The sequence below is a fragment of the Nicotiana tomentosiformis genome, chromosome 6, assembly GCF_000390325.3.
Source record: "Nicotiana tomentosiformis chromosome 6, ASM39032v3, whole genome shotgun sequence".
NCBI lineage: Eukaryota > Viridiplantae > Streptophyta > Magnoliopsida > Solanales > Solanaceae > Nicotiana > Nicotiana tomentosiformis.
The window spans coordinates 5,171,812-5,193,145 of NC_090817.1; the positions used below are offsets into that span (position 1 = coordinate 5,171,812).

General features: G+C 40.0%; 1 protein-coding gene across 1 annotated transcript in view; it reads right to left on the reverse strand.

Annotated features, from left to right (window-relative positions):
- Positions 1-5,765: 5,765 nt before the first annotated feature.
- LOC138893517 (uncharacterized) overlaps positions 5,766-21,334 on the reverse strand; it is a 38,451-nt gene continuing 22,882 nt past the window's right edge. Inside the window, exons 2-6 of the mRNA XM_070178127.1 lie at positions 19,115-19,593; positions 11,918-11,987; positions 11,650-11,782; positions 6,956-7,143; positions 5,766-6,190 (exon numbers count right to left, since the gene is read on the reverse strand). Of these exons, the coding sequence (XP_070034228.1) occupies positions 5,766-6,190; positions 6,956-7,143; positions 11,650-11,782; positions 11,918-11,987; positions 19,115-19,593 (1,295 nt within the window). The remainder of the gene's footprint in view (positions 6,191-6,955; positions 7,144-11,649; positions 11,783-11,917; positions 11,988-19,114; positions 19,594-21,334) is intronic.

Consider the following 21,334-nt stretch of genomic DNA (forward strand, 5'->3'; position numbering starts at 1 on the left):
ATACATTTCAGGCCTATCACCGGTCTGTGCCGCAACAACTGGCTGAACTACACCAACTGGCGGGGCTTTTGGTGCTTGATTCTGGGGAGCCATCTACTCCGGAGCGGGAGTAGTGTGAGTTTGGGATCCTCCCCCAGCCTGTGAGACGGCTGGTGCCACTAGAAATGTACCATTCTGGGCCACGCCCTCCATAAGACTTACCAAATAGACTAGAGCATCCTAAAGTACTGGAGTGTCTATGAATCCTTTCGGGACCTGAACTGGTCCAACTAATACATTCTGAGCTGGAACATCCTCCTAAAGGTCCACCTGAGGTTCTTCAACAGTTGCAGCAGCTCGAGATCTGGACTGAGCTCTACCTCGGCCTCTGCCTTGACCTTTAGCACGACCTCGGCCTCGACCTCGACCTCTACCCCTGGGCATAGTTTCCACCGGGGTTTTGGTACGTGTCCATCGGTAGAGGTATTACGTGTTCTCAGCATCTGCGAAAGAATAAAAGTAGAATGGTTCAATCATCGATGATAGAATAAATTTGCAAGACAGAATAAGAAAGAAGTGATATTGTTCCTAAACTTCACAGCCTCTGAGAGATAAGTACATACGTCTCCTTACCGATCCTTCAGACTCTACTAAGCTTTCTTATGACTCGTGAGACCTATGTAACCTAGTGCTTTGATAGCAACTGTCACGGCCCGAAATTCCCACCTTCGGACCGTGATAGTGCCTAACATTTCACTTGCTAGGCAAGCCAACGTTAGAATAATATTATCCATTTTTAAAATAATTTTTAAATTTATTAATAATCAAAGAAATAAATGCGGAAGTAAAGTCTAAAATATAGTGAATAATCCTTAAAAACAATGGTGTCTAAATACCATCCCAGAATTTGGTGTCACAAGTGCACGAGCTTCTAAAATAATACAAATAAAGATCTAAATAAAATAAAGCTGTCTGAAAATAAACACACAACTAAATTAAAATAGAAGAGGATTTCAGAACTGCGGATGCCATGCAGTTATAGCTCAAGTCTCCTCTGGTAGCTGAAATCCGAGCAAGTCTATGGTACGCCGCTGGGACCAACTCCAAAATCTGCACAAGAAGTGCAGAGTGTAGTATCAGTACAACCGACCCCATGTAGTGGTAAGTGATGAGCCTAACCTCGACGAAGTAGTGACGAGGCTAAGGCGGGTCACTTACATTACCTGTACGCAATATTAGTAATAACAACAATAATAGAAATAAATCAAGTAACCCATTTATAATAATTGAAGCCAACTCAGCAGTCATAACCAATTATCATTTTCATCAATTTTGTTGCAGCGTGCAACCCGATCTCACAATATATTCACATTCAATTCTGTTGCAGCGTGCAACCTGCTTTCCCAATATATTACTTTTAATAAAGTCTGTCATATATTTATTTCAATCAAGTATATATAGACTTTTAAATAAGTCTGTTGCGGCGTGCAATCTGATCCCCCAATGTTGACTTTTAAATAATTCTATTACGGCGTGCAACCCGATCCACCAATATGGACTTTTAATAAGTCTTTCGGCGCGCAACCCGATCCCCTAATATGAACTTTTAATAGGTTTGTTACGGCGTGCAACCCGATCCTCCAATATATCTATTTACCAATTCTTATAGAAGAAATTTCCCCAATAAATGCAACAATTAATATAAAATTATAAGACAGCAAGCATACAATAATTATGATTTAATTATGAAACAAACAATGACAAATTGCAAATTATTATGAAAATCAGGGAGAAAATAGGCAGTTTAATATTTAATATGCTAAATGTCAAATAAAAATTAAAACACATAATTCAAATAGCATGTAACAATTAATGCAGGAATTCAAGAATTAATATTTGACAAAGAATATGAGAGAAATAATTATTATTATAATTAATTCATGAATTAAAATAATTTATGATTTTTCAACTAAGCAGGCAAACAATTACTTTGACGACATATAGACACTCGTCACCTCGCCTATACGTCGTTCACATGCATTTCACATAACAAATAATTTAAGGGTTATATTCCCTCAAGTCAAGGTTAACCACGACACTTACCTCACTTTGAAAATTTCAATCAATTACTCAACCAACACTCTACCTTTTAAATTTATCTCCAAAAGCTTCAAATCTATTCACAAACAATTCGATTTACTCAATACGAATCATAGAAATTAATTCCATATGAATTTACTAATTTTCTGGATAAAAATATGAAATTTATTAAAATATTCGACAGTGGGACCCACATCTCAAATCCCAGAAAAACTCACGAAATCCGAACACCCGTTCTGCTACGAGCTCAACCATACAAACATTATCCAATTCCGATGTCAAATGGACCTTCAAATCCAAATTTTTCATTTTTGAAAGATTTTATAAAAATTCTAATTTCTTCCATCTAAATCCGAAATAAATGATGAATATAGACATGGATTTATGAAATATAATCACTTTTGGTTATATAACACTTACCCAATTCAAAGTCCTGAAAACTCGCTTTGGAATCGTCAAAATCCGAGACTCAAAACACAAAAATGAGTAAAAATGGCGACTTCCGAATTTATGGGCTCTGCCCAGATATTTTTGCATCTGTGGATAAACGTTTCGCATTTGCGGACTCGCATTTGCGATGCCAGGCTGCCAGGTGAAGTTCCGCATCTGCAGAGATTCCTGTCGCACCTGCGACATCCGCTTCTGCGCGAAATGGCCGCACCTGCGAAGACCCCAGGCCAGCCCAGTCCCGCATCTGCGCAATTCTGCCGCACCTGCGGCCAAGACCCTGCCAGGTGCGATTACATCATAGGCAGAAATTTCCAGAATTGGCTTAAGTTCACAATTCGATCCGATTTCGATCCGAATCACACTCACGATACTCGAGACCCTGTCCGAATATACCAACAAGTCCCGTAATATAATACGGACTTACTCGGGGTCTAATATCACGTCAAACAACGCTGAAATTATAGTTCACACCCCGATTCAAACTTTTGAGTTTTAAACTTTTCAATTTGCAAATCACGTGCCAAAACATATTAAATGAATCCGGAATGACTTCAAATTTGGAACACAAGTCCTAAATGACATAACGGAGCAATTCAAATTTCCAGAATCGGATTCTGGCTCCGATATAAAAAAGTCAACCCCGTGGTCAAACTTGAAAATCTTTAGCTTTTAAATTACTAGTTTCCGTTAAATGGTCATAACTTGAGCTAGGGACCTCCAAATTAAATTCCGGGCATACGCCCAAGTACCAAATCACAATACGGAGCTACCGGAACTGTCAATATACTGATCCGGGTCTGTTTGCTCAAATTGTTGACCAAAGTCAACTAAGTTGAGTTTTAAGGCTCTATTTCACATTTTAATCCATTTTTCACATAAAAACTTTCCGAAAAATTTAACGGATTGCACACGCAAGTCGAGGAATGCTAATTAGTGCTTTTCGAGATTTTAGAACACAGAATTACTTATTAAATTTAAAGATGATATTTTGGGTTATCACACTCAGCCTTGCCATGCTCAAGCCATCCGATGGGAGAATGACATCGCCGACCACATAAAGCTTCAAATGGAGCCATCTTGATGTTGAACTGATAACTGTTGCTGTAAGCAAATTAAGCCAAAGGCATGAATCGATCCCACTTCCCTCCGAAGTCAATCACGCATGCTCTGGGCATATCCTCCAAGATATGAATTGTCCGCTCCGACTGCCTGTCGGTATGCAGATGAAAGGCTGTGCTGAGATCTATACGGGTCCTTAACTCACTCTGTACTGCTCTCTAGAAATGCAAAGTAAATTGAGGGATTCTATCTGATATAATGGAAACATGTACACCATGCAACCGAACAATCTCCTGAATATAAATCTGGGCCAACCTCTCTGAAGAGTACGTGGTAACAACTAGAATGAAGTATGCCTACTTGGTCGACCTATCGACAATGATCCAAACTGTATCAAACTTCCGCAAGGTTCGCGGCAACCCAACTACGAAGTCCATAGTAATGCGCTCCCATTTCTACTCAGGTATAGTCATCTGCTGAAGTAGGCCACCTGACCTTTGATGCTTATACTTGACCTGCTGGTAATTTAGGCACCTCGCCACATACTCAACTACGTCTTTATTCATCCGCCTCCACCAATAATGTTGCCTCAGGTCGCGATACATCTTTGTAGCACCTGGAGGAATAGAATACCAAAGGATGTGTGCCTCCTCTAGAATCTTCTCCCTTAAGCCATCAATATTAGGAACATATAGGCGACCCTGGAGTCGTAGAACACCATCCTTACTGAGAGTAACCTCCTTGGCACCACCATGTAGTACCGTCTCTCTAAGAACCAGCAAGTAAGGATCATCATACTAGCGAGCCTTGATCTGCTCGAATAGTGAATACTGAGCAACAACGCATGTAAGAACTCGGCTGGGCTCTAAAATATCCAACCTCACAAGTCTGTTATCCAAGGACTGAATGTCCAAAGCTAGTGGCCTCTCCTCTGCTGAAATGAATGCCAAACTACCTATACTATCCGCATTTATGCTCAAGGCATCCGCAAGTACATTTGCCTTTCCTGTGTGATAAAGTATGGTAATATCATAATCTTTTAGTAACTCAAGCCACCTGCGCTGCCTCAAATTAAGATCCCTCTGCTTGAAAAAATGCTGCAAGCTGCGATGATCGGTGTAAACCTAACAGGAAACTCCATAAAGATAATGCCTCCAGATTTTAAGTGCATGGACAATTGCATCCAACTCCAAATCGAGTACCGGTTAATTCTTCTCGTGAGGCTTCAGCTGATGTGAAGTATATGCAATAACTCACCCCTTCTGCATCAGTACACAACCCAATCCAACGCGTGAAACATCACAATACACCGTATACATCCCTGAACCAGAAGGCAACACTAACACTTGTGCTGAAGTCAATGCGGTCTTGAGCTTATGAAATCTCACCTCACAATCATCGGACCATTAGAACGGAGCACCCTTCTTGGTCAATCTAGTCAAAGGTGCTGCGATTGATGAGAAGCCCTCCACAAACTGGCGATAATAACATTTTAACCCCAAAAAGCTCTTAATCTCAGTCGTTGTGGTAGGACGAGGCCAACTCTGAACTGCCTCAATCTTCTTGGGATCAACCTTAATACCCTCGCCTGATACAACATGCCCCAAGAATACTACAGAATCTAGCCAAAACTCACACTTGGAGAACTTAGCATATAGCTTCTGTTCCCGCAAGGTTTGAAGTACTATTCTCAAAGGTTGCTCGTGCTCCTCCATTCTGCGAGAGTAGATCAAAATGTCATCAATGAAGATAATGACAAATGAATCAATATATGGCCTGATCACCCTGTTCATCAAATCCATAAACGCCTTCGGCGCATTAGTCAAACCGAAGGACATCACTAGGAACTCATAATGGCCATATCTAGTCCGAAAAGAAGTCTTCGGAACATCTGAATCCCGGATCTTCAACTGATGGTACCCCGATCTTAAGTCGATTTTAGAGAACAACGGATACTTGTTCTTAATGGTAACTTTGTTCAACTGGCAGTAATTATTGCACATCCTCATAGTCCCATCTTTCTTCATCACAAATAACACTGGTGCACCCCAAGGCGATATGCTCGGTCTGACGAACCCCTTTGCTAAAAACTCCTCAAATTGTTCCTTCAACTCCTTTAACTCTTTTGGTGCCATACAGTATGATAGGATAGAGATAGGATGGGTACCTGGAGCCCATTAAATATAGAAATTGATATAATGATCTAGTGGTACGCCTGCAAGATCAGAAGGAAACACATCGGAGAACTCCCGGACAACGGGCACTGAATCAATCGTCGGAGACTCTGCAGTAATATATCTAACATAATCTAGATAAGCCAAACAATGCTTCTCGGCCATGTGTCGAGCCTTAAGAAAAAAGATAACCCAGCTAGATACACTAACAGACGAACCCTTCCACTCTAACCTAGGAAACTCTAGCATCTCCAAGGTAATAGTATTGACATGGAAATCAAGGATGGAGTGATATGGAGATAACCAGTCCATACCCAGGATGACCTCAAAGTCGGTCATATTGAGCAACAAAAGATCCGCTCTAGTCTCATAACCACAAAAAGTAACAATGCAAGACCAATAGATCCGATCCACAACAATGGAATCACCTATAATAGTGGATACATAAACAGGAGTACCCAAGGACTCATGAGAAACACAAAGGAAATGAGCAAACAGATATGAAATATATGAATACGTAGACCGTGGATTAAGTAGTACTGAAGCATCCCTGTCGTGGAGAAAACAAATACTTGTGATCATGACATCTGAGGCCACTGCACCTGGTCTGGCAAAAAGCATAGAACCTAGCTGGAGTACTACCTGGCTGGCCTCTACCTCTAGGACGACCCCTACCTATCTTCCCTCCGCCTCTAGGCAGTCGAACGGCTAGTGGGGCAGCTTGTGCTGCAATCATATGTTGCTGATCCAGCTGCACTACCTTGCCCCGAATCCTGGGGCAGAACTTCCGCACATGAATGAGATCCCCGCACTCGAAACAACCTCTCGGTACAGTGATTTGCTAACCTGAAGTCTGACCCTGATGGCCTAATTACCCACTTGAGGAACCCTGAAAAACTAGTGGTAGGAACTCTCTGCCATGACGCTGATATAAGGTCACACTGGAGCACCCCGAGGAGGTGGCGGTGCTGGATATGTGGGCCTGCTAGACTGACCCCTTACTAACTAGCCTTTGTCCCTATTCGGGGCACCTATGAACTCTCCCGAATACCGAAATCGCTTATCCCTCATAGCCTACTCTCGTCTATGCTGATGTACACCCTCGATCCTCCGAGTTATCTCTATACATAATTCGTAAGAAGTCCCCATCTGAACCTCTCGGGCCATGGTTTCATGAATGCCAGTGTGCAAACCTGCAACAAACCTCTGCACTCTCTCTGCATCGGTGGGACTGATCATAAGTGCATGTCGAGATAACTCATAGAACCTTGCCTCATTGTCGGTCACTAACATCTGACCCTGCTGGAGCTGCTCGAACTGAAACCGTAACTCTTCCCTCTGAGTGGGTGGAATATACATATGCAGGAAAATATGGGTGAACCTGTCCCAAGTCATGGGAGGAGAATCCGTTAGTCTACCGAGAAGATATGACTACCACCACCTACGGGCCCTGCCCTCCAGATGGAAAGCAGTAAAATCCACCCCATGGGACTCCAATATCCTCATATTGTGCAGTCTGTCCCTGTACCGATCAATAAAGTCCTGGGGGTCCTCATTTCGCCCACCTCCGAAGACAGGGGGATGAAGCCTAGTCCATCTGTCGAATAGTTTTTGCGGACCGCCGACCACAGCTGGTCTGGGCTCAGGTATAGCTGTTGTAAGTGACTGAGCTCCACCCACGGGTAGTGCGCCCGGGGTCAGACACATGACAGTTGCATGCCCTGGAGCTTGAGCGGTAGGGGTCTGTGCTCCCCATCCTGCCTAAGATGTGGCTAGGTCTGCTAGAAATTAACCAGCCTAAGTCATAGAATCTATGAACCGCAGCGTACGGCCCATGAGCTCTTGGAATCCCGGTGTGGACATGAAATCCAATGGACCTGGCTCTGCTGCAGAAACCTCGCCCTGCTTCTCAATGATAGGATCCTCTACTGGATCCACTAGTGTCATAGTTGGAGTAACCCTAGGGCGTCCTCATCTTCTACCACGGGTTGGGACCCTCATTCGGCCTCTGCCTCTAGCAAGAGGAGGAGAAACTCCTCTATGGTCTGGAACATCAGCTGCGTTCATTCTCACCATTTGTGAGAGAATAAGAGAAATATACTTAGTACCACATCAACTGCACGATAGGAGATGAAGAAAGCGTAATTTTCTAACACCCTATAGCCTCTCGAAGATAAGTACGGATGTTTTCGCATCGATCCGCAATACTTTATTAGGCCTGCTCAGAAGTTATTAGACCTACATGAACCTAGTGCTCTGATACCATATTGTCACGACCCAATTCTCCTATAGGCCGTGATGGAGCCCAACGTTACCGCTAGACAAGACAACAATAAATTAAACCATGTTATTTCTCAATTAATAAGTTTTTAAGTAATTAAATTCCATTAACTAAAAGGTTAAGAAACCTCAAATTGATAAATTAATAAACGAAAGCAGTTGAGTGCAATCATAAGCATAGAATAATCCAAAACCATACGTCTGCTAATGTGTGTGCCAAGACCTGGTGTTACAAGTGTATGAGCATTACTAGATTATACAAAACTCTAGCTAATGTCTGGAATAAAAATAGACAGAAATAAATGCAAATGAGAGACACTAGGTGTTGCGGAACGACTCAGGAAGCAGCTCACCACTAGGCCTTGGGATATCTGGGATGTGCGCCGGTAGTACCGCCAGATACACCTGCCTCAGATCTTGCATGATTACTGCAAAGGTGTAGCGTGAGTACATAAACAACATGTACTCAGTAAGTATCTAGTCTAACCTCGAAGAAGTAGTGACGAGGGGTCGACTTCGACACTTACTATGGGCTAACAAAATTCGACACTTTCAAAAATTAATAAATTCCCATCATTAATAAGTGTAACCTCATAAGCCACAAAATAATATCAAGTATGATGTCACGACCCAAAATCCATTAAAGGTCGTGAGGGCGCCTAACACCACTGTCAGGCTAGCGAACCATAAAAGTTTAACTTAATTACTCATTTTAGTATTACTGAAATCGTAAATTTGCTTCAATTAAATAGTAAGAGATAAAGTTTTACAGAGTAAATGATTATATCTTCACAACAACAATACGGAACAACCGATAATCATCACCAAAATATGGTGTCACAAGTGCATGAGCATTTATTAGGAAGTAAAATAAAATACAACATTTGTCCGGAATACAATTTGGACAAGAGAATATAAATAACTCCGAAGGAGATTCTGTGTGATGCGAATTCGCAACATGGGTTGCAGCTCACCTAAGTCCTCGAAATAGTCGTGCCTCTGCGCCCACAAGTCTGCTAGACATATATGCACCTGCACAAAAATGTGCAGCAAGTGTAGTATGAGTACGTAAATCAACACGTACCCAATAAGTATCTAGTCCAACCTCAAAGAAGTAGTGACGAGAGATCGACTTTGACACTTACTATGGGCTAACAATATGAATACAGAAATTCTAAATAAGCTTGAGTTATGTAATTAATAATAATAACCCATTAACAAGTAGGAGAAAATAATTCTTTCACAAATTAATAAATTCCCGTCATTGATAAGTGTAACCTCATAAGCCACAAAATAATATCAAGTATGATGCCACGAACCAAAATCTATTAAAGGTCGTGATGGCGCCTAACACTACTGTCAGGCTAGCCAACCATAAAAGTTTAACTTAATTACTCATTTTAGTATTTCTGAAATAGTAAATTTCCTTCAATTAAATAGTAATAGATAAAGTTTTATAGAGTAAATGATAATATCTTCACAACAACAATACGGAACAACCCATAGTCATCCCCAAAATCTGATGTCACAAGTGCATGAGCGTTTATTAGGAAGTAAAATAAAATACAACATCTGTCGGTAATACAAATTGGACAGGAGAATATAAATAACTCCGAAGGATGTGTGATGTGAATTCGCAACATGGGCTGCAGCTCACTTAAGTCCCCGAAATAGTCACGCCTCTGCGCCCACAAGTCTGCTAGACATATATGCACCTGCACAAAAATGTGCAGCAAGAGTAGTATAAGTACGTAAATCAATGCGTACCCAGTAAGTATCAATTCCAACCTCGAAGAAGTAGTAACGAGAGATCGACTTTAACATTTACTATGGGCTAACAATATGAATACAGAAATTCTAAATAAGCTCGAGTTATGTAATTAATAATAATAATCCATTAACAAGTAGGAGAAAATAATTCTTCCACAAATTAATAAATTCCAAATAAATTCCCGTCATTGATAAGTGTAACCTCATAAGCCACAAAATAATATCAAGTATGATGTCACGAACCAAAATCCATTAAAGGTCATGATGGCAACTAACACAATTGTCAGGTTAGCCAACCATAAACTTTTAACTTAATTACTCATTTTAGTAGTTCTGAAATCGTAAATTTCCTTTAATTAAATAGGAAGAGATAAAGTTTTACAGAGTAAATGATAATATCTTCATAACAACAATACGGAACAACCTATAATCATCCCCTAAATCTGATGTCACAAGTGCATGAGCATTTACTAGGAAGTAAAATAATATACAACATCTGTCGGTAATACAAATTCGACAGGAGAATATAAATAACTCTGAAGGAGACTCTGTGTGCTGAGAATTCGCAACATGGGTTGTAGCTCACCTAAGTCCCCGAAATAGCCGCGCCTCTGCGCCCACAAGTCTGCTAGACATATATGTACCTGCACAAAAATGTGCAGCAAGTGTAGTATGAGTACGTAAATCAACGCATACCCAGTAAGTATCTAGTCTAACCTCGAAGAAGTAGTGACGAGGGGTCGACTCTGACACTTACTATGGGCTAACAATAAATACCGATATTATACTTAAGCATGGATTGTATGAAACAACTGTAAACTCAATAACAAGAAGTGAGTGGACAATTCTTTTATTAATAGGAAAGTTTTCAAAATCCATTCGCGTCATTTAACAATTTATATCTCAAACAAAAGAAGAAATATCAATTACAATTGGTTCCAAAGATTTATCATGCGCAAATTATGTTGAGGTCGTACGGCCCGATCCAACATATTATTTATATTGTACACTATTGAGGGTCGAACGACGCGAACCATAGATGCATCTATCTACTACCGAGGCGTTCGGACCGCTCCACAAAATAGAAAATACATTTACAACAACCAATTCAAGATTTATTAAGGTTAAATTACTCAAGGGAATACCAAATTCTCATTAACGGTCAAGAAAATGAAGTTTAACCTTTTACAATTCCTTTACCAAGTTTCAATATGATTTAAGCAATTAAATTAACAAGTAGGGCGCAAACATCGCAAGTATAACATGATATGGGTCCTAGACTACCTGGACAATAGCATAATTAGTAGTTACGTACGGATTTTCGTCACCTCGTGAGTACGTAGCCCCCACAAATAGAAGCACATTTTAATTCAATTCACTTATATGGTTAATTCCCTCTTACAAGGTTAGAAAAGAGACTTACCTCACTCCGAGATTCCATAACCGGTTCCAAATACTTTCCAACAACTCAAATCGATGCCCATCACTCCAAAACTATTCAATAAATGTGCAAATCCATAAATATATACTCTAATACTCATTATAATCCAATTTACAACAATTCCCAACTTCGCTCGAAAAGACGATAAAAATCACCCTCGATCCTATATGCCTGGATTTCGAATATTTTCGAAGATAAACATTACCCATAGCCACACGAACTGAAATATATAGATTATTCTCAATTTCATACCCAAATTCGTGGTCAAAATTCAAAATTACCAATTTCTAAGTTTTCTACCAAAACCCCAAATTTCTAAAAAATTTGCATGAATTTCCATGTTAAAATCTATGTATAATCCAAGTATTTAACTCAAAATACACGGGAATCACTTACCTCTTTGATGTTGATGGAACCCCTCTCAAGATGCTCTCAAAACCGTCCAAGACCAAGTGGGAAATGAGGGAGATAAGGCTAAGTTCCGCATTAAAAGCTATTGCACAAGTCGCAGATGTCGCATTTGCGACACCTGGTTCGCAAATGCGTAGGTCAAAAATACGACAAAATCATCGCAAATGCGAAGCTGAGCTCCCCAATGCCAAGGTCGCAAATGCGACCAAAAGCTCGCAAATGCGAATGGAAATCTCGAAAATATGAGTCTTGCCTAGATCAGGCTTCTTCGCAATTGCAAAGCCTTTCTCGCAAATGCGAACCAATTCTGGCATTTGTGATACCTGAGACACCAACAAAGAAAAACGAGAAAACTGAAGCCTTATCAACCATCCGAACATGTCTGAAACTCACTCGAGCCCTTAGGGCTCCACACCAAATGTCCACACAAGTCTAAAAACACCATACGAACTCGCTCGCGACCTCAACTAACATCAAACAACATCGAAATCATGAATCACACCCCAATTCGATCTTACTGAACTTTAGAACTTCAAACTTCTATATCTGATGTCGAAACCTATCAAATCACGTCCGATTGATCTCAAATTTTGCACACAAGTCACATTTGACATTAGAAAGTCCACTCCCGGTCAAACATCCCAAAAATCTTCAAACCTTCAAACATCCCGGACGCGCTCCTAAGACCAGAATCACCATATAGAGCTATTCCCAGGCTCGGAATCCCAAACGAACCTTGATAACATTGAAATACACTTCAACGCAAATTCATGAAATTCTTCCAAAATGCCAACTTTTTACAATAGGCGCTGAAACACTCCCAGGTCATATAAAATCCAAGTCCAAAATCATCTTACGAACCTGTTGGAACCTTCAAGTCCTGATTCCGAGCCCGTTTACTCGAAATCACACCTTAGTAAATTCTTCCAACTTAAAGCTTCTGAAATGAGAATGTTCTTTCTAAATCATCTACGAATTTCGCGAAATTTAATTCCGACCACATGTACAAGTAATAATACTTGAAGTGAAACTAATCATGGACTCAAACTTCCGACCAATGTGCTAGGGCTGAAAAAGACCGATCGGGTCGTTACATATGATTAGGCTCCGAGTATTATTAAGCACGATTTATTCTGAGGTCGTACGACCCGTTCCAGAATAACGCGTACACTACCGAGGGACGTGCAGCATGATCTATATATGCATCTATATACTGTCGAGGCATTCGACCCACTCCATAAGAAGAGAGGATACTTTATAAACTTTTGACTTAAACGTTATAACATGACTAATACACAATGTAATAAAATTTCCATTAACGGTCAAGTAATCTGCTAAAAATTCAAGTAAGTGAAATTCGGTCTTTTACAATTCTTCTAACAAGTCCTACTATAATTTGGGCACTTAAATTAACAAATAGGGTGCAGACATTACAAGTAATCCATGATTTGGATCCTAAGCTACTCGGACATAAGCATGAATAGTAGCTACGCACGGACTCTCGTCACTTCGTGCGTATGTAGCTCCCCACAATTAGAGGCAAATAATAATTCAAATCACCTATGGGGTAAATTCCCTCTTACAAGGTTAGACAAAAGACTTACCTCGTCTCAAGGCTCACCTTCCGATCACAATTTCGCTCTAAAGCCCCAACTCGGTGCCGAACAATCCAAAACTAGTCAATTGTTATATAAATTAATCAATACATGTTCAAAAGTTCATAATCAAACTATTAGAGTGATTACCTAACTCCAATTGAAGGATTCCTAAAATTTATCCCGAGCCTACATGCCCGGATTCTGAAAATTTTCGAAGAAAGTTTTTACCCATAACCTCACGAACACAAATCTATATTTTCACTCACTTCCCTAACAATTTTCGTGGTTAAATCCCATTTTTATCAAAACCTAGGTTTTTCATCTAAACTCATGATTCTCACAATTTTACATGTTAAAATCTACCCATAATCTATTTATTTAATTCACATTGTATAGAAATTACGTACCTCAAAGTGCTAGGTGAAAACCCCTGTCACGGTCCAAAATCCACTAAAGGTCGTGATGGTTCCTAACACCGCCGTTAGGCAAGCCAACGGTGATTGATCACTTATTTTCTCATTTTAGAATTTTTAAATCATAACTTTCATTAATAAAATAGTATGAAATAAATTTTACGGGGTAAAGGGAAATATATACACGAACTACAATAATGTACCACCCGTAGGAACCCCAAAACCCGGTGTCACAAGTGCATTAGCATCAACTAGGAAAGATAATAAAATACAACATCTGTCTGAAATACAAGTTAGATAGGAGAATATAAATAACTCTGATGGAGACTCTACAGGCTGTGAATCGTAACATGAAATGCAGCTCACGGTAAAGTCCCCGCAATAGCCGCGCATCTGCGCCCAAAATACCACCAAACATATATGTACATGCGCGAAAAGTGTAGAAGTGTAGCATGAGTACGTAAATCAACACGTACCCCAGTAAGTATCTAGCCTAACTCCATAGAAGTAGTGACGATGGGTCGACATCGACACTTACTAATGGTCCAATAAGACAGATGCGGTAGAAGTAAATAGGTGTGAGACAGAGTAAATAAGCAAAATCACAAGTATATGTAAGGACCCGACTTGTCGTTTAAAGAATATATGCCCCGTTCAGTGACTTAAGGCCTCGAGCAGCTTTGCAATATGTATTATGACCCGCGGGCATAGTTGAGTTTAATTTTCAGAAGATTCGGAATAAAATTAAAAGAACAATTCTGATTTAAAAACTTAAATGAAAAGAGTTGACTGGGGAGCAGACTTTTGACCAAATGACCCCGGAATGGAATTTTGATGATGGCAATAGCATCGTATGGTGAGTTCGTACTTAGGCAGATGTTTGGATTTGGATTTGGAAGTCTGTAGGACAATTCGACGCATTTTGAAGAAAATTAGAAAATAAAGATTTTAGAAAGTTTGACCGAAGGTGGAATTTTTATAACCAGGTCGGATTTTGATTCCGGAAATTTGAATAGCTCCATTATGTTATTTATGACTTATGTGCAAAATTTGAAGTCATTCCGGATTGATTTGATACGTTTCGGCACAAAATATAGAAGTTGGAAGATTTGAAAACTCAGAATTTGATTTGATGCGCGATTTGTAATTTTGGTGTTGTTTGATGTGGTTTGAAGCCTTGACTAAGTTCGTATTGTATTTTGGGACATATTGGTATATTTGGTTAAAGTCTTGAGGGCCTCGGGTGGATTTCGGATGGCTAACGGGTTGATATTTTGACTTGTTGAAGATGTTGGCTTTTTCTAGGCAGCAATTGGTATAATCGCACCTGCGAGTTTTGGTGCGCAGGTGCGCGCTCGCTCCTGCGAGATTTCTGGTCGCTTCTGCGATGAATGAGGCAGTCAAGTTGCTCGCTTCTGTGGAAAGGGGAGCACATGTGTGCGATCGCACCTACGAGACATTAATTGCAGATGCGATGCCCAACATTTTTGTTGTTCGCTTCTGCGGCATTGATGTCACATCTGTGAAAGCGCATCTGCAAAAGGTCCCTCACAGATGCGCAAACTGGGTAGAATCACAAGGACCAAAAATGGTCATTTTGCCATTTTCGATTGGGATTTTGGAGCTCGATATTTGGGCAATTTTGGAGGAGTTATTCAAGGCGTTGACTTGGGTAAGTGTCCTATATCCTAAAGTGATATTATTTCATGAATATATGGTTATATTCATCGTTTAATTAAAGTTTAATGGAGGAAATGAGAAATTTTGTAAAAACTTTTCAAAAATGAAAATTCAAGATTTGGAGGACGATTTGTTATTGGAATTTGATAAAATTTGTATGGTTGAACTCGTATCAGAATGGGTGTTCGGATTTAGTGGAAATTTTATCGGGCACCGAGAGGCGAGCCCCGCGTTGACTTTTGTTTACTTTTTAGAATAAATTTTTAAATCGGCATTTTATTAACCAAAATTATTTTCGATGAATTTTAATGAAGTTATACAATTAATTTGGTTAGATTTGAGCGGTCCGGAGGTCAATTCAAGCAAGAAGGTGATTTTGGAATATCGGCATAACTTCAAAAGGTAAGTATCTTGCCTAACCTTGAGTGGAGGAAATTCCCCCTAGGCATTGAGTCTTATGTGCAATTTGTGTAATTAAAAACCATGTACGCGAGGTGACGAGTACGTTCTTGGTTTATATGTGCAAATTACATTGGTTAAAATCCTTAGACGCCATTATGTATTAAATTGAAAATTATTGGAACTTATTAAATCCTTTATTATCTAGCCTAAATCCTTGTTTTGTTGGATTTGTTTTTATATGATGATTTGGTGTGATTGCCACCTTGATTTTTATGTGAAATATTATTTTGTTGAGTTGTTCACTACCAGATATATTTGTTAAGATTTTGTGAACATTATGGTCAAGAAATGGGCTCCTAATTTTGGAAAATAATGTATAGTTGAATTTTCTGGCGAGTTGTAATATTTGAGCCTTTGATGTACAATCTGTGATAAATTGTAATATTTGAACACTTGATGTGCAATCTGTGAAATGTTATAGTATTTGAGAACTTGAGGTGCAATTTATGAGATGTGATATTGGCACGTTATATTATTGGAAAGTTTTATTCGGGTGTTTTCACGAGGTTTCTACCGTGCCATTAGTACTATTGATTTATGCACAAGCGGCATGACAAGGCGGGCTATATATATATATATATATATATATATATATATATATATATATATATATATATATATATATATATATATATGGGGGAGGGGGAGGGTGCGCATGTGGAGAGTCAAGGTGGGAATATTATTATGCGTGTGTGGCGAGACAAGGAGGCCATTTACTTTATTACTGCGCATGTGGCGAGAAGAGGTGGGCTATGTCGGGAATTGAATTGTGATGATTTGTGATAGACTGGGGCATTGTTGTTTGTTGCATATTTACTTTAGGACTACGAGGCGGTACCTCGGGAGATCCCCCTGACTTGCATATTTGCTTTTGGGAATACGAGACGGTACCTCGGGAGATTCCCTGTTGAGCATTTACTTTTGGGACTACGAGACGGTATCTCAGGAGTGCCCTTTGTCGACACCTCTCTATGGTTGCACTTGTCTTTGGTTATTTTGTATTCCCGTGATAGGTCAATCCTTGTGATCTGTCGTGATGTATTATTTGTTTTTACTATGTGTTTGTATTCTTTGTTGTATTGTGTTGGCTTGGGCTTTTAGTACGAAACTCTGAAGATTTATATTCCTGGTTTTTACCGGTTTTTGATGAATGAGTTATTTTAAATAAAAGAAGTTACTATTATGTTTTAATTTAATAAGTTTTACATCCGAAGCAATAGATTATCTGATGTTTTATTTTAATTGAAATGTCACTTTTCTTTACTCAAATTATTTATAAAATAAGCTCATTTCTTTGTTGAATTCTTACTTGGTTTAAAAACTTTAACCTTACTTTATTGAAAATAAATTAATCGTGTGGATCTTATGTATTGAAATATTTGGCACGAGAGTTGTTCGTGTGGTTGTGATTAGAGATATAGGCACGAGATGCCGTGAGAATATGAAAGGGGGTCGAGAATCATATTTTGTGAGTATGATATGAGATATTTATTTGGAAGAGTTTAATATTCGAAGGATACTTATTTGAAGAAATATATTTGGAGGGTATTTATTTGAAGAGATTATATGTGAAAGACTTGTTTAACTGGTTGTTCGTGTGATTCTTATTCGTCTAAGTGATAATTATGGTGTTCTTGTTTCCTTACTGTTTATAGTACTAGTGGATTATTGTTGCTATCACTACTATTTGTTTTCGATTATTTTAGTATGGGTGGGTTATTTGTCTAGTGAGTGTCTTGACGTACCTCGTCACTACTCCACTGAGGTTAGTCTTGATACTTACTGGGTACTAACTATGGTGTACTCATACTACACTTCTGCATATTGTTATGAAGAGCCAGGTAATGTGGAGTCAGTTGACCGATCGCTAGCAGTACAAATCTTGCTGTGGAGACTCAAGGTAAACTTGTTGCTGCGTTCGCATGCTTCAAAGTCACCTTCTGATATTGTATTTGCACTGTTTTATCTCTATTTCAAAATAGATATATTTATAGGCTTTCTAGTAACTTAGTAGAGCTTATGACTTGTACTACCGGTTATGGGATTGTAAGTATTGTATAGAGATTCATATTTCGTATTTGTCAGTTGTTATTTAATATTGTTATTATTTTAGTAAATGTTAGGCTTACCTAGTCCCTAAGACTATGTGCTATCACGATATCCTACGGAGGGAGATTTTGGGTCGTGACAAATTGGTATCAGAGCTCTAAGTTTATAGGTGCTACGAGTCATAACAGAGCTTAGTAGAGTCTTGCGGATCGGTACAAAGACGTCTGTACTTATCTTCGAGAGGCTACGAGACCATTAGGATAGTTTCACTTCCTTCATTCCTATCATGCGAGTTTATTTATCTCGGAGTTTGAGTTTTACCATTCTATTCTCTCACATATTGTGAGAACATGAGATGCAGTTACCGATGACACTGCTCCTAGAGCAGGTAATGCCAGAGGCAGAGGCAGAGGCCGAAGGGGAGCACGTGTCACAACTAGGGAACCTACTAGAGCAATAGTTGAGGAGCCATTAGTAGCTCCGATTGGGGGACAGGTACCGGAGGCGCCTGCTGTTACCCCTGGACTTCAGGAGACCTTGGCACAGTTCCTGAGCATGTTTGGTACATTGGCTCAGGCGGGGTTGATTCCGATTGCACTAGCTACTTCACAGATCGGGGAGGAATTTAGACTCCCGCCGCCCGTACTCCAGAGCAGCGAATCCGCATTGGTCATGTTCCAGGAGTCATGACGACTCAGCTTGTGGTCCCAGTTCAGCCCTTGGTTAGGGCCGCAGCATCTAAGGAAGAACAGCTTAGACTTGCAAGGTTCAAGAAGTATGACCCTCCTACCTTCAGTGGTTTGGCTTCAGAGAGTGCACAGGGCTTTCTAGAGGAGTGCCATCGCATTCTCCTTACTATGGGTATTGTGGAGACAAGTGGACTGCTTTTACTATGGTCCAACTTAAGGGATCGACATATCAGTAGTGGCGGGCATACGAGTTGGGTAGCCCGGCCGATGCAACTTCACTTTCTTGGGCTCAGTTTTTGGAGATGTTCCTGAGAGAGTTTGTTCCTTAGTCCCTTCGGGATGCATGGCGTGCAGAGTTTGAGCAGTTGCGCCATGGAACTATGTCAGTGTTAGAGTATGATGTTAGATTCTGTGATTTGGCCAGATATGCACCTGCTTTGGTCGCTACAGTTAGAGAGAGAGTTGAAGTCAAATATTCTATTGCAGCAGGTGGTGGGGATCTCCCGCAGATTTGAGGGTATGTGGGACCAGGAGAGAGATGATAGGTAGGGCCAATAACCATCTCGATCCTCCTAGCGACATTAGCAGTCGCCTGAAAGGAAATATCACTTCCGGCCTCCTTGGCCATCTGAAGCCTGATAGGGTGAGTAAGTCCCTCATTAAACCTCCTCACTCTCTCTCCCTTAGCAGGTAGTAAAAAGATAGCATGACGGGATAAATCCACAAAACGGGATTCATACTGAGTAACAGTCATATTGTCTTGCTGTAGATGCTCAAATTGCTTGCGGTAATCCACTCTCAATGTGACAGGGAGGAACTTCTCTAGAAAGAGCCGTGAAAACTGCTCCCAGGTCAATGCAGGCGATCCAACTAGTTTGGTCAATGTATAATCTAACCACCACCTCTTTACGGAACTCGTCATCTGAAATACAGCAAAATCGACCCCATTGGTCTCAACTATACCCATGTTCAGCAACACCACATAGCAGCGGTCAAGATAATCCTGTGGGTCCTTAGAAAGTGTACCACTAAAGTGAACTGGAAAGAGCTTGGTAAACTTATCCAGTCTCAATAAGGCCTCAAAAGACATGGTGGTCCTATCACCGGTCTGTGCCGCAACAACTGGCTGAACTTCCCTAACTGGCGGGGGCTACTGGAGCCTGATTCAAAGCGGGAGTAGTGGGAGTTTTTGCTGAACTTCCCTGGGGGCTACTGAAGCCATCTGCTCCGAAGCGGGAGTAGTGGGAGTTTTTGCTCCTCCCCCATCCTGTGAGATGGATGGTGCCACTGGAAATGTACTATTCTAGGCCACGCCCTTCATAAGACTTACCAAACGGACTAGAGCATCCTGAAGCACTGGAGTAGCTATGAATCCTTCCGGGACCTGAACTGGTCCAACTGGTACAGTCTGAACTGAACCTCCTCCTGAAGATCCACCTGAGGTTCTACAACAGGTGCGGCAGCTCGAGCTCTAGACTGAGATCTACCTCGGCCTCGGCCTCTAGCACGACCTCGGCCTCGACCTCTACCCCTGGCCATAGTTTCCATCGAGGGCTCTGGTTCCTGTCTATCGATAGATGTATTACGTGATCTCACCATCTACAAGAGAATAAGAATAGAATGGTTCAATTATCGATGATAGAATAAAATCGCACGACAGGATAAGAAACAAGTGATATTGTTCCTAAACTTCATAGATTTTGAAAGATAAATACAGACGTCTCCGTACCGATCCTTCAGACTCTACTAAGTTTGCTCGTGACTCGTGAGACCTATGTAACCTAGTGCTCTGATACCAACTGTCACGACCCGAAATTTCCACCTTCGGGACCGTGATGGCACCTAACATTTTACTTGCTAGGCAAGCCAACGTTAGAATATAATTAGCCATTTTAAAACAATTTTAGATTAATTAATAACAAAGAAACAAATGCGGAAATAAATTCTACAATAAAGTGAATAATCCATAATACACACGATATCTAAATACCATCCTAGAATTGGAGTCACAAGTGCACGAGCTTCTAGAATAATACAAATAAAGGTCTGAATAAAATTCAAGTTGTTTGAAATATAATACATAGATGAGATAAGATAGAAGAAGACTTCAAAACTACGTACGCTATGCAGTTATACCTCAAGTATCCATTGGTAGTTGTATCCGAGCAAATCTACAATACGCCGTTGGGACCAACTCCGAAATCTGCATAAGAAGTGCAAAGTGTAGTATCAGTACAACCGACCCCATGTACTGGTAAGTGCCGAGCCTAACCTCGACGAAGTAGTGACGAGGCTAAGGCAGCTCACTTACATTAACTTGTACACAATAATAATAATAATAATAATAATAATAATAATAATAATAATAATAATAATAATAATAATAATAATAATAATAATAATAATAATAATAATAATAATAATAATAATAATAATAATAATAATAATAATAATAATAATAATAATAATAATAATAATAATAATAATAATAATAATAACAATAATAAAAATAAATCAAGTAACTTATTTTAACAGTTGAAGTCAACTCGGTAGTCATGACCAATTATTATTTCAATCAATTTCCGTTGTGGCATGCAACCCGATCCCACAATATATTTTCAATCAATTATGTTGCGGCGTGCAACCCGCTCCTACAATATATTCATTTCAATCAATTATGTTGTGGCGTGCAACCCGCTCCTCCAATATATTCATTTCAATCAATTCTGTTGCGGCGTGCAACCCGTTCCTCCAATATATTCACTTTCATTTCCATTGC